The following is a 14,892-nucleotide window of genomic DNA, read 5'->3' as shown; positions in this document are numbered from 1 at the left end:
TATTGGTGGTTTTTATGTTTTGACTTTCTTTTCTACCATTACATGTTCAATCTCATTTCCAAATTATCTAGACCAAAATCTTATAATTTCTTGTTTTTCTTTTTCTTCATTTTTATATATAATGATAAAGTTATAAGCTTTTTTTCAGACTCTTTTTGTGTCTTCTGTTCCCTATATCCCTACTTATTTAATTAGCTAATATCTATCTTAATTTAGGTGATTTTTAGGTAGAAGATATAATTTGGAGATACAAGCAGGGAAATAGGTTGACATCATATGTACTGTATTCAGTTTCCATTGATAAAAAAACTTTCACTGAAATTTTATGGCAAAATGAAAATCAATGAAGGAGTTGACGTTCTTTTTAAATGTATATGTTCTAGAAATTATAGGTTACAATATAATAGATTTGAATGTGATAGTGAAATTTAAGAGATATTTCCTTCTAAATTTTTTTCCTGTAGTGGCGGCATGATTTTTTACATGGATGGATAAAAATACCCGTGACTCATGAAACACAAGAAGAGTGTCTTGGAATGGCTGTATTAGATATGATGAGACTAGCCAAAGAGAAGGATCAGACCCCATTGGACATCTATAGCTCTATCAGGTAGTTTCCTTATGCAAATCCATATACATAAACGTGAACAGTTAGAGTTTTTCTATAATTAATTGCATTTTCTGTGTCAAATCTTTCCAATTTTATAATTAAAAAGTCATATGGGTAACTTTTCTTCCTTGTGTACAACACATACTTTGTGAGAGAAATTTATTTTTTTTTCTTCTAGTTTTATTGAGATATATATAATTGTCATATAGCACTGTGTAAGTTTAAGTTGTACAGCATCACGATTTGACTTACATATATCTGTGAAATAATTACCAAAATAAGTTTAGTTAATATCCATTATCTCACATAGGTACATAAAAAAGAGAAAGAAAAATAAATTTTTTTCCTTATGATGAGAACTGTTAGGATCTACTCTGTTAAAAACTTGAGTATATACCCTATAGTGGTGTTATCTATAGTGATCATATTGTACATTATGTCCTCAGTACTGATTTATCTTAGAATTAAAAAAAATATTGAAAGTTGGAGTACTGCAGAAATATCACAGACGTTTCATACCTATTAATTTTTTGATCCGTTTATTCTAAAAAGGGTAAGCAAAGTTAGGGGAGTGAAAAGAACACCAGGAGACATAATTTCTGATAGCAGATCCTCAAATTGTCTGTTTTGTCTCAAATAATTCTGAAGCAGTATTTCTCAAATATTGGCCCATAGTTTACTTGAATTAGTATCACACGAAGTGCCTGCTAAGATTGAAGATTTCTGAGTGCTACCCAAAAATTTGGATTCAGTAAATCTGAGGGAAAAGCCCACCTATACAAATCTTCACAAGTTCTCCTGGGAATTTTCCTAAAAATTTTACACTTTATTGAAGTGTCATTGACATAGAAAATTGGGAGGTGATTGGAAGTGTACTTTGTGGTGGTTTGCTCTATGTATACACGGTGAAAGAACTCCCCCGTCTTCTTCATTAACACATCTGTTGCCTCACATATTTATCTTTCCTACTTACTTTTTTTTTTTTTTTTTTTTTTGGTGAGAACATTTATACACTCCTCTTAGCAAATTTCAGGTCTACAGTACAGTCTTATCAGAGTCACCATGTTTTGTATTAGATCCCTAGATCTTATTCATATCATAACTGATCCAGCAGATTCTTTTTTTTTTTTTTAAAGATTTTTTATTTATTTATTTGACAGAGAGAGATCACAAGCAGGCAGAGAGGCAGGCAGAGAGAGAGGAGGAAGCAGGTTCTTTGCTGAGCAGAGAGCCCGATGCGGGGCTCGATCCCAGGACCCTGAGATCATGACCTGAGCCGAAGGCAGCGGCTTAACCCGCTGAGCCACCCAGGCGCCCCAGCAGCAGATTCTTTTATAAGTGCTCCACACTCTACATTCTCCAAATTACTCTTGTGCATATTGAATTTTGTCTTGCCTAACAGGATTTTTTGAAATACTTCTACAGCCCAGCTTTAGTGGCTGTAAGACTTCTACTGTTTTTAAAGGTGTATATGATTATTATAAGAGTTCTTTGAGTTTTTTTTTTAAGTTTAAAGACTAAATATATGTTTTACATATTGCATACTTAGGATTAGAAGTTTGAGGGTGTTATGAATCTGGTTAAAACTCCCTGTATTTCTTGAAATCCTTCTCTCAATAACTCGTTTTAGTTACTTCTTTGCTAAGTGCCTTAAAAACAGTTACATACCCACACTGCAGGGTATCAGTTTCTGTTTCCTCTTTGGTTTTAGATATTCTTGTTGTTGTCAGATATCTGTTAAGCCATAACCGTAAAGTTCACTCATTTAAAATGAACAACTCACGACTTTTTTGTTATTGAATTGTAAGGGTTCTTTACATATTTTGGATACAAGTCTTCAGATGAAAGTTACTATATTTATAATTTGCAAATATATTCCCCATTCTTTGGACTGTTTTTTTCACTTTCTTAAAAGTGTCATTCATAATACAGAAGTTTAGATTTTGAAGTAATTTATTTTTTGTTTCTTATGCCATGACAATTTAATATTAGATGAATAATTTCTCCTGAAGTAAATATGCCTGCCTTGCTTTCCTTTTTAATAATTTAACTCAACTGATGTTTTCTGAATTCACATTTAATGCTTATTTTTGAGAAATAATCAAGAAACTCCACTCAGTGTTAAAATATTCAAGATTGATGGGAGAATAGATGAATGATTAGTTGTTGGCAGAATGAAATACACTGTTTTGTTCCCAGAAAAACCCTGTAGGATATGGATCTCTGATTAGTATAATTAAATACATATTCCTTCCCCGACTTTAGAAAAATGCATGTAAAGTGCATCTTTGTGTGCCTGTGCCTGTGTGTTAGCTGTGTTTGTGGGTGTGGGTGCACACCTCTTTGTGCACGTGTATGCATTAGATACTTTTCTGTATGACACTTCCTAATTAAACGTTATGGCTTAGGTATTAGAGCACAGAAAATGAAGGAAAGGATAAAATTTTTGTGTTTTCATTCTTCATGTGCTCTTTAAAATCCTGTCTGCTAACGGGTGGGAAGAAGAGAACTGGAAAATGCAAAGGCTGTAAAGGAGACTGCTGAATTTGTAAACATTAGGCCAGGACCAAGGCCATTTATATAGCTACTGAGCTACTCGCCTCATATCGCTGGACTCCCTTTCTAAAAAACTAAGTAAATAATAATGGAGTTTCTTTTTTTTTTTTTTTTTTTTAAGATTATTTATTTATTTATTTGTTAGAGAGAGAGAGAGAGAGAGAGAGCATGAGCACAGGCAGACAGAGTGGTAGGCAGAGGCAGAGGGAGAAACAGGCTCCCCGCTGAGCAAGGAGCCCGATGTGGGACTCGATCCCAGGACCCTGGGATCATGACCTGAGCCGAAGGCAGCCGCTTAATCAACTGAGCTACCCAGGCGTCCCAATAATGGAGTTTCTAATGGCCTACTCTAACTATAATAATAAGCTGCAGATTTCATTTTATAGTACAAAAAATAGTATACAGTTTCTAAGCCAAAGCTCAATTTCAGAACCTTTTGGAACCTCAATTTTAGCATTCTTTAAAAACTCAATATAAGAAAAGCATAAGAAAAAAATGTTTTATGCTTCAAGAGTTAACCTTTCTCTTGGAAAAATTTTAGTGTTTCTAACAAGTCTGGTTCTGAAAGCATGATGCTGAAGTGGATTCACCATGTTCAAGAACCACACATGCCTATGGTATTCCCAAAGGAAGCATGTCTGGTCCTTTATGCCAAGCATCAATGCGGAAAGCTTTGTTTTATGTTGTTATTTTAAACTCCTCTTTTTATATCCAAATACGCCTTATTAAAAAGTAGCCATTGGTGACTATATAGTTTGCATTTTTGTAAAATGTTTATATAAATTGTATTCAGATTTAGTAAGTCTCTTGGTAACTAATGTTTTTGACAGAAGTAGTTTAGCAAGAATCATTTGTATTCTGATTCTATTTTTTAAGTCTTTTCAGTGTTCATTCTAAACTTCCTGAGGCTCTCCTCTATGCTATCTAGACTTTTTAGATTTCATATATCTATTTATTTAGAAATATATAATTGTTAGGAACAAAAGTGTGACTATTAAGATCTGAAAAAAAGAGTAGAATTTGATGACAGAGAGAGGGGAGTGATGGAGTGTGTAGAGACTCATGGAAAAGGCCTTGTAGCAGAAGGGAGAGTGAAGAGAATCAGTATGGCTAGACCCCGAAGAGTTAGGAGGGGACAAAGCAGGGACTAGATCAGAACCTACAGAACCTTAGAGCCATGTTGACAAGGTTATGAGCACTCAGAAACCATAGAAGGGTATTAAGCAATGGTGAAATGATTAGATTTGTGATTCTGAAAGATCCCCATGAGTCCAGTGTAGAAAACAAAGTCATACAATGGTCAGAGTAAATGGAGGTGCTATTTGTCCAGAGACTAAAGCCGTTGCAGTATTTTCTTCCAGGCAGTGTGGTTAGTAATGAGAAAAATGGGCAACTAAGAGAAGTATTTAGGAGGTAAACTCATGGGAACATGGTGATGAATGGAATAATGGGAATCAAAGGAGAAGGCCGCATCAAGGATTATTCCCAGGTCTTGGGTGAATTGCAGTGCTATTTACTTAGATAGGAAATGCTATAAGAGGATCTTTTAGGGGAGAACATCAATAGGACTTAGGAGTTGGGTTTGACATATTGTTTAAGGAGCTTTTGAGACATTTAAATTAAATGATAGATTGACTTGCCTATGGAAGATAGGGGTGTGGAGTTTAGAGGTCATTGCTAAAGACAGGTATCAGAGTCATTTGCATATAAAGAACCTAGAGAGAGAGAGAGTTTAACTAAGAAGAGAAGAGGGTCTTAAGTCCTGAGGAACTTCAACATTAATCACTAGGTAAGAGTGAAGGTGAAAAGGAGATTGAGAAGTATCCCAAGAGATAGGAATAAAGTGAGGAAAGCTAAGGGAAGAAAGTTGAAAGGAGAGAATGATCAGCAATGTTGGATGCTGATGAAGAATGGCAAGGGAGATGAATATGGGAATTTGGTTTAAACAACATGAAAGTTTTTCTTGATTTTTAGCAAAAGCATTTTCTATGGAATGATGGATCAGAAGCTAGACTGGAGTGAATTGAAGAGTAAGTGGAAATGACTGTATAAACTCTTTCAAAATTAGGCCAGATAGGCTGTAGCTGAGGGGATATGCAGGACAAAGAAATTTTACATTTAAGTTAGAATGAACATTAGTCTTTTGTGGCTCGAAGAGAAATAAGAGCAAAAGTCCCCAGAGAGTAAATGTATATTAGAGGAAAAAAGAGGCTATAGGTAAATACGTGTCCAGGAAGTGGCGTTACCTTGCTGGTTTATAGCTCATTTGTTGTAACAGGTAGGGAGGAGGAGGGAATGAGTGCACCTGAATGTGGATTTGCTAGTGGAATGTTGAGGGAGCTCTGCTTAGAGAAGCTTTTTTCCCTCCCTAAGAGAGAGATGAAGTCATGTGGTGAACATAAGGAGGAATACAGCTGAGGTTTGAGGCGGAAGAAAGGTAGGCGATTTGAGAAGATTGGAGAGGGTTTGACATAGTTGTGAAACTTGGGAGAATTAGTTGAACAGAGAAGTGTTGTAAAATTGATGGTCGTGCTGAAAACATGTTTGAAATTGGTGGTGATGAATTTATACTGCCGTGTCTGCCTTATCAAATGACTCTCCAGCCCCTCTGCTGCCTGGGTACAAAGCTGAGTGTTCCTCAGCCGGGTTCAGGCAGACTAGGGGAGGGAAGAAGCCGTGGTATGCTAGTAAATGCGTAACAACCAGTTCTCAAAAAAAACCCAAAACCCCAAAGGTGTGATTGGTTTGCCATCTTTGCTGATATCCATGGTGTAAATCCTGCCTATGGCCAGTTTCAGGGTATCAGCCTGATGTGCCTGAATGTAGAATTGGGAAGAGATGAGCAAGAGCAAATCTTTTACATCACGACGAGTGATGTAAACAACCTCAAAAGCATAGGTAGTAGTAAAATGTAAAAATTTAAAATGTAAAATAATTAGAAAGTGATACATTTTGAGTATTCCCTATATTTTTACTATAATTGTAACTGTAGAACTTAAATTTTAATGATAGCTCTTTAGCAATCAACTGAATAGTCTTAAACTGTAAGCTCTCAGCATGAGCCAGCTGGAGCACTAGCTATAACTAGTCACGTACAGGATAGAGTGAGAAGTGATCTCATGGAGTGGTGGTGCACAGAATGCTGTCGGACAATGGGGAGTAGTATGTAATGTAGTCCTAGAGAAAGGTTGTCTGGATTTGATGATGCTTGAGCTGAGACTTTTGGAAAGAGTTAGAGCCAACCAGGTAGGAGATGGTGATGGGAAGGATTAGCATAAGTGAAGGCATGGAAATTTAATGCAGTTGCACCTTCAGAAATAAAATGCTCTTCATTTGTCAGATATTTGAGTAGGAGGGAAGTCATCATCTCTCTTCTTTAGGGTATTTTATATAGACATAGAATTACAAAAGCATCAGAACATTTCTAAGTAGAATTGTTTTGATGGCAAAGGAATTATTAGGAGTTATTGAAAAAGGCCTAGAAAATAGTGTATACAAAAGAAGTATCTTTGCATAATGAACAACTGTGGCATCCAACAAAATGTAGCAATTTCCAGAATTCAGATAAATTTTGGTGTACAGCATCATAGGAAATATTGCAACATGGTGCCAAAAAATTGATGTATAAGATAGAGAAAACAAATTTTTAGAGACTCCATTATTAACTAGACTAAGTCTTCATTTCATTAGGGGAAGAAAATTAACATATCCTATTCTAAACATTTATGGTTACTCAGAGAATTTTTATATGTATTCACATCATCAGTTAAAACCTTAATATTGTACACGTGGTGGCTGTGTCACCTTTCTCCGCTTGACGACTGTGTTGTAGCAGTTACCAGTCATGGAGAAAGGTGGTAATTTCTCTCTCAGTGTCGTTTTAGATTTCTCTCCCAATTTGTTTTGTTTTTCTGTGTGTGCTCTTTATCCCCAGCTACAAGACATTCTTACCAAAATGTGTTCGAGCAAAGATCCAAGACTATCATATTTTGACAAGGAAACGAATAAGGTACAGATTTCGCAGATTTATTGAGCAGTTCAGCCATTGCAAAGCCACTGCCAGAAACTTGAAACTTAAGTATCTTATAAATCTGGAAACTCTTCAGTCTGCCTTCTACACAGAGCAATTTGAAGTAAAAGAACCTGGAAGAGGTCCTTCAGGTGAGGAGATTTTTGCAACCATTATAATAACTGGAAACGGTGGAATTCAGTGGTCAAGAGGGAAACATAAAGAAAGTGAGACACTGACAGAACAGGTAATCCTTAATGATACGTTCTCATTCTTTGTTAATTTAAGTGAATGGCAATAGAAGCAGAGTAATTTTTACTCATTGGAAACATGGTCTTGCAATTCTCTTCTCTCATTGATATAAGAGGAAGTTTTTAGTAGTGTGAAGCCATCAAGGTCATATCTATAATTCTTTTCTCATTGTTCTTAAATGGTTTTTTATTTAGTTTTTTTAATGACAAATATTACTAATGGTTTTCTTATAGTTTTCGAAAAGGCTTGAATTCTAAAAGTGATTTTTAAGGTAGTTTTGCCTCTTTAAAATTTTGCTGTTACTGATAATAGGCACAATCATAAAATTTAAATGGAAATAGTTAATTTTAATTGATTTTATGATGATGCATTCATTTTTTTAAGGTTTGTACTATAAGTTTTAAGTTTGTTCATATCTCTGTTGTTCTTAGATTATTAGAGATTTACCTTTACCTTCCTTCTTTGGTTGATTAAACTTACAGTTTTCTGACAATGGTTCCTATTGATGTTGATTGGATTGAAGGGAACTGTAGCATAATTAGATTCCTGGTACCTTTAATGCTCTCATTTTTAAGTCAAAGCAAGATATGGTTAAGTCTTAGGGTTGGATTATTGAGGGAGAGAATCCCATTTAGTTACTATCAATACTTCTTTATTTTAAAGAATTTGGAATGAATGTTGTTATGTCCTTCTTGTTTTAAAATGGCTCCCTTAGTTTTACCTGTTTTTAATTTCAAATGCTCTTAATTATAGGATTTACAGTTATATTGTGACTTCCCTGATATTATTGATGTTACTATTAAGCAAGCAAGCCAAGAAGGCTCAAATGAAAGTAGAATTGTAGCTATACATAAGCAAGATGGTAAAAATCTGGTAAGTTTGCTTTATAACTAAATAATGATTATGCTTGTTGCCAGAAAATCTTAATACTAAAGTTATTTTCTCCTAGGAATTCTGATTATAGTTTTAAATATAACTCTAAACATAAATCATCAGTTTAGTAAGGTTTTGGTCACATCTAGCTTTTGTATCACTACCAATACTATATTCCCAGAGTTTCTTAAACGTTAATGTATTTTTCATTCATTTTTATGATTAGCAAGGCAATAGTTACTCCCTCCCAACCCCCATTACTCTGGATTGTGCTAATTCCCTGTTGTAATGCTCACTCTGGACTGTATTCTTTTTTTTTTAACCAGTAGGGATGTGCATAATTCCATTCATACTGCCTAATTAAAGGAGAAAAAGAAATTAAAACAATGCTTTCTGGGATTCACGTAATAGTGTAAACCAATCCCAAGTTAGCCCTACCCAAGCTAAAACACATGATTGGTTCTAAAAGATTAATTTTTTCTCTTTCTTTGATTAGCTCTGGAAAACCCACATATTTTTAAATTTTTTTAATGTCAAATACAATGTGATTTTAGTTTCAGATGTACCACGTCATGATTTGACAGTTCTATACTTTGCACAGTGCTTGCCATGATAAGTGTAATTAGAAATCCCACTTACTGTAATTAAAGGGGAAGAAGTAAATTCCTGTATACTCTTCTCTTAAACTAGCTTACTTACGTGACTCTTTTTTTCTTTTTAACTCCGATGTTTTTTGACCTCCTGGCTGAAATGTCACGTTAATGTTACTTGTTCGTTTAACTTCAGTATTTGTATGCTATCTCTCTATTCTATGTTTATATTTACTAAAATTATAACTAACTTGTAATTCACTTTAGTCAGCATACTTTCCTGTCCTTAGGTAAAAATATGTAAATAGTGTACAACCACTATCTGCTAGGCTATGAGCTTCTTGAATGTAAGGGTCATTTTGGGCTATGCGTTTTTTACCCTCTGCACCTTGCATAATACTCTAGGCCCTACTTTAGAAAGAGCTTGACCTGTATTTCATGGATCAGTGGAAGGATGATTAATAACTTTCAACCACAATGTGGAATTAAGAGAAGAAATATTTATTCTGTAAATATCAAAACTACACATGTGTATTGTATAAATACACCTAAATACTTATAAGCATACCCTGGTGGATTCATTTCTGGGCCACCACAATAAAGCAAATACCACAATAAAGCAAGTCAAATGAAATTTTTTTTTTTGGTTTCCTAGTGCATATAAAAGTTATGCCTATACCAAACTGTAGTCTATTAAGTATGCAATAATAGCATTACATCTAAAAAAAATGTACATACCTTAATTAAAAGTACTTTATTGCTAAGAAATGCTGACCATCATCTGAGCTTTCAGAGAGTTATAATATTTTTGCTGATGGAGGATCTAGTCTCAGTGTTAATGGCTGCTAACTGATCAAGGTGCTGTTTGCTAAAGGTTGGGGTAGGCTATGGCAATTACTTAAAATAAGGTAACAATGAAGTTTGCCCTGTCAGTTGACTCTTCCATTGACATGTGGTTTCTCTGTAGCATGTAACGCTGCTTGATAGCTTTTTTATTTTATTTTATTTTTTTCAGTGTCCCAAATTCATTATTTATGCACCATACCCAGTGCTCCATACAATACGTGCCCTCCATAATACTCACCACCAGGCTCACCCAACCCCCCACACTCTCCCCTCCAAAACCCTCAGTTTTTTTCTCAGAGTCCACAGTCTCTCATGGTTTGTCTCCCCCTCCAGTTTCCCCCAACTCACTTCTCCTCTCCATCTCCCAATGTCTTCCATGTTATTCCTTATGCTCCACAAGTAATTGAAACCATATGATAATTGACTCTCTCTGCTTGACTTATTTCACTCAGCATAATCTCTTCCAGTCCCGTCCATGTTGATACAGAAGTTGGGTATTCATGCTATCTGATGGAGGCATAATACTCCATAGTGTATATGGACCACATCTTCCTTATCTATTCATCTGTTGAAGGGCATCTTGGTTCCACAGTTTGGCAACCATGGCCATTGCTGCTATGAAAATTGGGGTACAAATGGCCCTTCTTTTCACTACATCTGTATCTTTGGGGTAAATAGTAGTAGTGCAATTGCAGGGTCATAGGGTAGCTCTATTTTTAATTTCTTAAAGAATCTCCACACTGTTTTCCAAAGTGGCTGCACCAACTTGCATTCCCACCAACAGTGTAAGAGGGTTCTAAGCCAGGGTTCCTCTTTCTCCACATCCTCTCCAACACTTGTTTACTGTCTTGTTAATTTTGGCCATTCTAACTGGTGTAAGTTGGTACCAATTTGGTTATGTTTTGAATCTCCCTGATGGGTAATGATGATGAACATTTTCATGTGTCTGTCAGCCATTTGTATGTCTTCTTTGGAGAAGTGTCTGTTCATGTCTTCTGCCCATTTTTTGACATGATTATCTTTTTTGTGTATGTTGAGTTTGAGGAGTTCTTTATAGATCTTGGATATCAGCCCTTTGTCTGTAGTGTCATTTGCAAATATCTTCTCCCATTCCATGGGTTGCCTCTTTGTTTTGTTGACTGTTTCCTTTGCTGTGCAGAAGCTTTTGATCTTGATGAAGTCCCAAAAGTTCATTTTTGCTTTTGTTTCCTTTGCCTTTGGAGACATATCTTGAAAGAAGTTGCTATGGCTTATGTCGAAGAGGTTATTGCCTGTGATGTCCTCTAGGATTTTGATAAGATTCCTGCCTCACGTTGAGGTCTTTTTGCTTGATAGCTTTTTACCCACATTAGAATTTCTTTCAAAACTAGAGTCTATCCTCTCAAACCAAGTTGCTGCTCTTTCAACTAAGTTGAGGTAATATTCTAAATCCTTTCTTACTATTTCAATAATTTTCACATTTTCACCACAAGGAGGTTCCATTTTTTTAAAAAAACCACTTTCTTTGCTCATCCATAGGTAGCAGCTCCTTATCCATTCAAGTTCTATCAGGAGATTGCAGCCACATTTAAATTTTTTAAAAGATTTTATTTATTTATTTGAGAGAGAGGGAGAGAAATAGAGAGAACTAGAGCGCACATGTGCAATCAGGGGTAGGGGAGAAAGAGAGGCAGAGAATCCAAGCAGGCTCCTCACCAAGCACAGAGCCTGATGTGGGGCTCCATCCCAGGACCCATGAGATCATGACCTGAGCTGAAATTACGACTCAGAGGCTCAGCTGATTGAGCCACCCATGTGTCCCACATTTTCAGCTCCACTTCTAATTCTTTTGCTATTTCCACCACTACTGAAATTACTTCTTCCCCTGAAGTCTTGAACACCTCAAAGTCATCTGTGAAGGTTGGAATCAACTTCTACCAAATACCTCTTCATGTTGATATTTTGACCTCTTCCCATGAATCACAAGTATTCTAACTGACATCTGGAATGTTGACTCCTTTCTGGAAGGTTTTCAGTTGATGGCTCAGATCTGATAGAGGAATCACCATCTTTGGCAGCAATAGCCTTAAGAAATGTATTTCTTAAATAATAAGACTTGAATATTAAAATGACTCCTTGATCCACAGGCTGCTGAATGGATGTCGTGTTAGTAGGCATGAAAACAGTAGTCTCATTGTTCATCTCCAAGATGAGTATGAGCAAATGCTATGGGAAAAGTGGCACTGATAGACTTGCTTTTGATGCAGGGTTTCCACAAACCTTCAATGTGTGTGTTTGTTTGTTTTTAAAAAAGGCAGTATCTGAGAAATGCACTAAATTGCACTGAAACAGGGTATGCCTTCATTCTGTAAATGTGGTATTTATAAAAGAGTAAGTATTTCTAGAAGAGTATATTTATACTTATGTGAACATCGTGTAGTAACGTAAGGAACTTCTTTATGGGATGGTATTTGGACCTCTTGGCTTTATTTTTAAGTCTGCAACATAGAGAGGTTAAGTAACTTTCCAAGATCATAGTATCAGTTAAGTGATAGGACCTGTGTAAAACTAAATGCATGATTTGACAACTTAAGCCCATCACTGTGACGGTGCCGTTTGTTGAGTAGTCCTGAAGTTCCTCAAAGTATTGCATTTACATTTTGTTAGAATCCCTCTAAAGATTAATTTGGGAAGAATGTATATTTACCATATTACATTTTCTATTTAAGGGATACATCATATTTCTCCTTGTATCCAAGTATTATGTTTTTCAGTAACTTTTTGTCCTCTAAGATTTTATTTATTTATTTGACAGAGAGAGAGAGCACAAGTAAAGAGCAGCAGGCAGAGGGAGAAACAGGTTCCCCATGAGCAGGGAGCCCAATGTGGGGCTTGATTCGGGGGTCCTGGGATCACGACCTGAGCCTAAGGCAGACGCTTAACAAACTGGGAGCCATCCGGGCGTCCTTGTATTTCAGTAACTTGATGGTTTTATTCATAACGATACATCATGTTTCTTCCTGAATTTTATTCATGATATATTATGCTTTTTCTGTCACTTAATAGGATTCAGAACCTTTTCTTAATATATATTTTTCTAACACATTATTGCTAGATATGAGAAATAAATTTTTGCTTATTATTTCCTTTTTCCAGTGTTATATATTAGTTACACTTTAAAAAAAAAAAACATCCTTTTACTCTTTACTCTGACATTTTTCTTTGTCTTTCTTTTCTCTTTAAAAAAAATATGGTAAAATACATTTCATGAAATTTAGCATCTTGATTTAGCTCTTCTGTTCTGGGTATATATCCAAAGGAAACAGAATCACTACCTCAAAGAGATATTTGTACCCCCATGTTCATTGCAGCGTCCTTGGATGTTATCAATTTTTAAATATTTTGCCAAACTGATGGGACAAAAATTGCTATCCTATGTTATATTTCATTTCCTTAACTAGAACCTGAGTTAGAGAAATTTCTCTGTGTTTACAAACCGGCTGTTTGTGTCTCTGTATTGTGTATTATCTTTTCATATGTTTTGACTAATTTTCTTTTCTATTTTTAATTGATTTATAGCTTTTTTTTCTCTCTCTCTCTATATATTGCATATTAATCCTTTGATGTACAGATTTACAGTTCCCCAGTCTTTTAACATTGTTTATGGTATCTTTTTTAGTACCTATTTTTAATTTTTTTTTTTATTTTTTTGAGAGAGAGAGAGAGAGAAAAAAAGAAAGCTTGAGCAGGTATGGGGAGGGGCAGAGGGAGAGGGAGAAAATCTTAAGCAGGCTCCATGCCCAGTGCGGAGCCAGACGTGGGGCTCAGTCTCACAACCCTGAGGTCATGACCTGAGCCAAAATCCAGAGTTGGGCCCTTAATCAACTGAGCCATCCAGGCATCCCTAGTACCTATTTTTATGGCCTAATTGTGTTAGGTAAATACCTGTTATAGTTCTGATATATCACACACTTCTCTCATTACACTTTTGGGATAAATCTGTATTCTGTGTTCTTATTATGACTAAATATTGTTCATTGCTGAGGCAAGTAGTAGTATTCTGTAATCACATTTCCATTCTTACACAGGGTTTTTGTTTTTCTGGGGATTAATCATTACTTCAACTTTTTTCCTTCGTGTGTATCCTTTCTCTGTATCTCTTTCTATTTCCTATGAGCACTTTGTGAAGTAGCTCACTTCTCAACAGATCTTTTTACATAGTCAAACATTATATGACTTCTGTTTCTTTCCTGGAAAAGTCACTTTGAGATCACTGGTTTTGCTCTCTCATCTGGACTGGAAGCTCTTTTGACCTTCACAGCTGTCATCTTTGGGCATCCTTCTCTTATCACCCTGGGAGTTATCTTGTCTGTTTTTACTTGGATCCCTGGTTTTCTGAATCTCATATTTGTCTTGTTTTTCGGCCAGTACCTGTTGGTATTTTTGTTGGGATTGTGACAAATTAGAAAATTAATTTAGGGAGGATTTTTACAACTTTATGATGTTGAATTTTCCTACCCAATAACATGGTAAATCTCTATATTCAAATAAAAAGTTACATTTTAACAATAGCGTTTTGAAGTATTTAAAAAATGATTTTGCTCATTTTTTGGTGAAGTTTAATATTAGATACTGTCTTTGTATATGTACTGGTATAAATGAGGCTATTTTTTCATTATATAATCTAATTGACTATTTTTTATATATGTGAAAGCTGTTTTTTGTATCCTACTATCTTAAGGAATTAATCTTTGCGTTGTAGTAATTTTATAATTGTCTTCTTTTGTATTCTCCAAGTATACAATCATATAATCTCCAAATTGAGATTGTTCTACCTCCTTGTTTCCAATTTCTATTCTTGTATTTCTTTCTGTGGCCTGATTATGTTAATTAAGTACTATGCAATGCATTAAGTATTGGGCTTTCGGTCTTACTCCTGATTTAACCTTAGCCATGTATACTTAGTGGGTAAAAATAAATGCTCATTATTTCTAATTAGTACCAACTTTTGTATCAGACTAGATAGATTTCTCATTGAGATGACTGACATATTTGTCTAATAGGGTTATTGGGAAATATAGTAAAATTATGAATGAGAAGTGAACTGGAAAAATATTAGCCCATATTTGAGAGGGTCTTAAATATCATACACAAGAACTTACAATTCAGATTGGGTA

At 35.3% G+C, this 14,892-nt stretch overlaps 1 protein-coding gene across 1 annotated transcript in view; it reads left to right on the top strand.

The window, feature by feature from the left end:
- LOC111153517 (Janus kinase 2) overlaps positions 1 to 14,892 on the top strand; it is a 150,052-nt gene that overhangs the window by 92,360 nt on the left and 42,800 nt on the right. Inside the window, exons 6-8 of the mRNA XM_022512573.1 lie at positions 465 to 610; positions 7,101 to 7,422; positions 8,181 to 8,300. Of these exons, the coding sequence (XP_022368281.1) occupies positions 465 to 610; positions 7,101 to 7,422; positions 8,181 to 8,300 (588 nt within the window). The remainder of the gene's footprint in view (positions 1 to 464; positions 611 to 7,100; positions 7,423 to 8,180; positions 8,301 to 14,892) is intronic.

Source organism: Enhydra lutris, unplaced genomic scaffold (genome assembly GCF_002288905.1).
Source record: "Enhydra lutris kenyoni isolate GAN:26980312 unplaced genomic scaffold, ASM228890v2 scaffoldscaffold33, whole genome shotgun sequence".
Classification (NCBI taxonomy): domain Eukaryota; kingdom Metazoa; phylum Chordata; class Mammalia; order Carnivora; family Mustelidae; genus Enhydra; species Enhydra lutris.
This window is presented reverse-complemented; position numbering and strand designations above follow the sequence as displayed.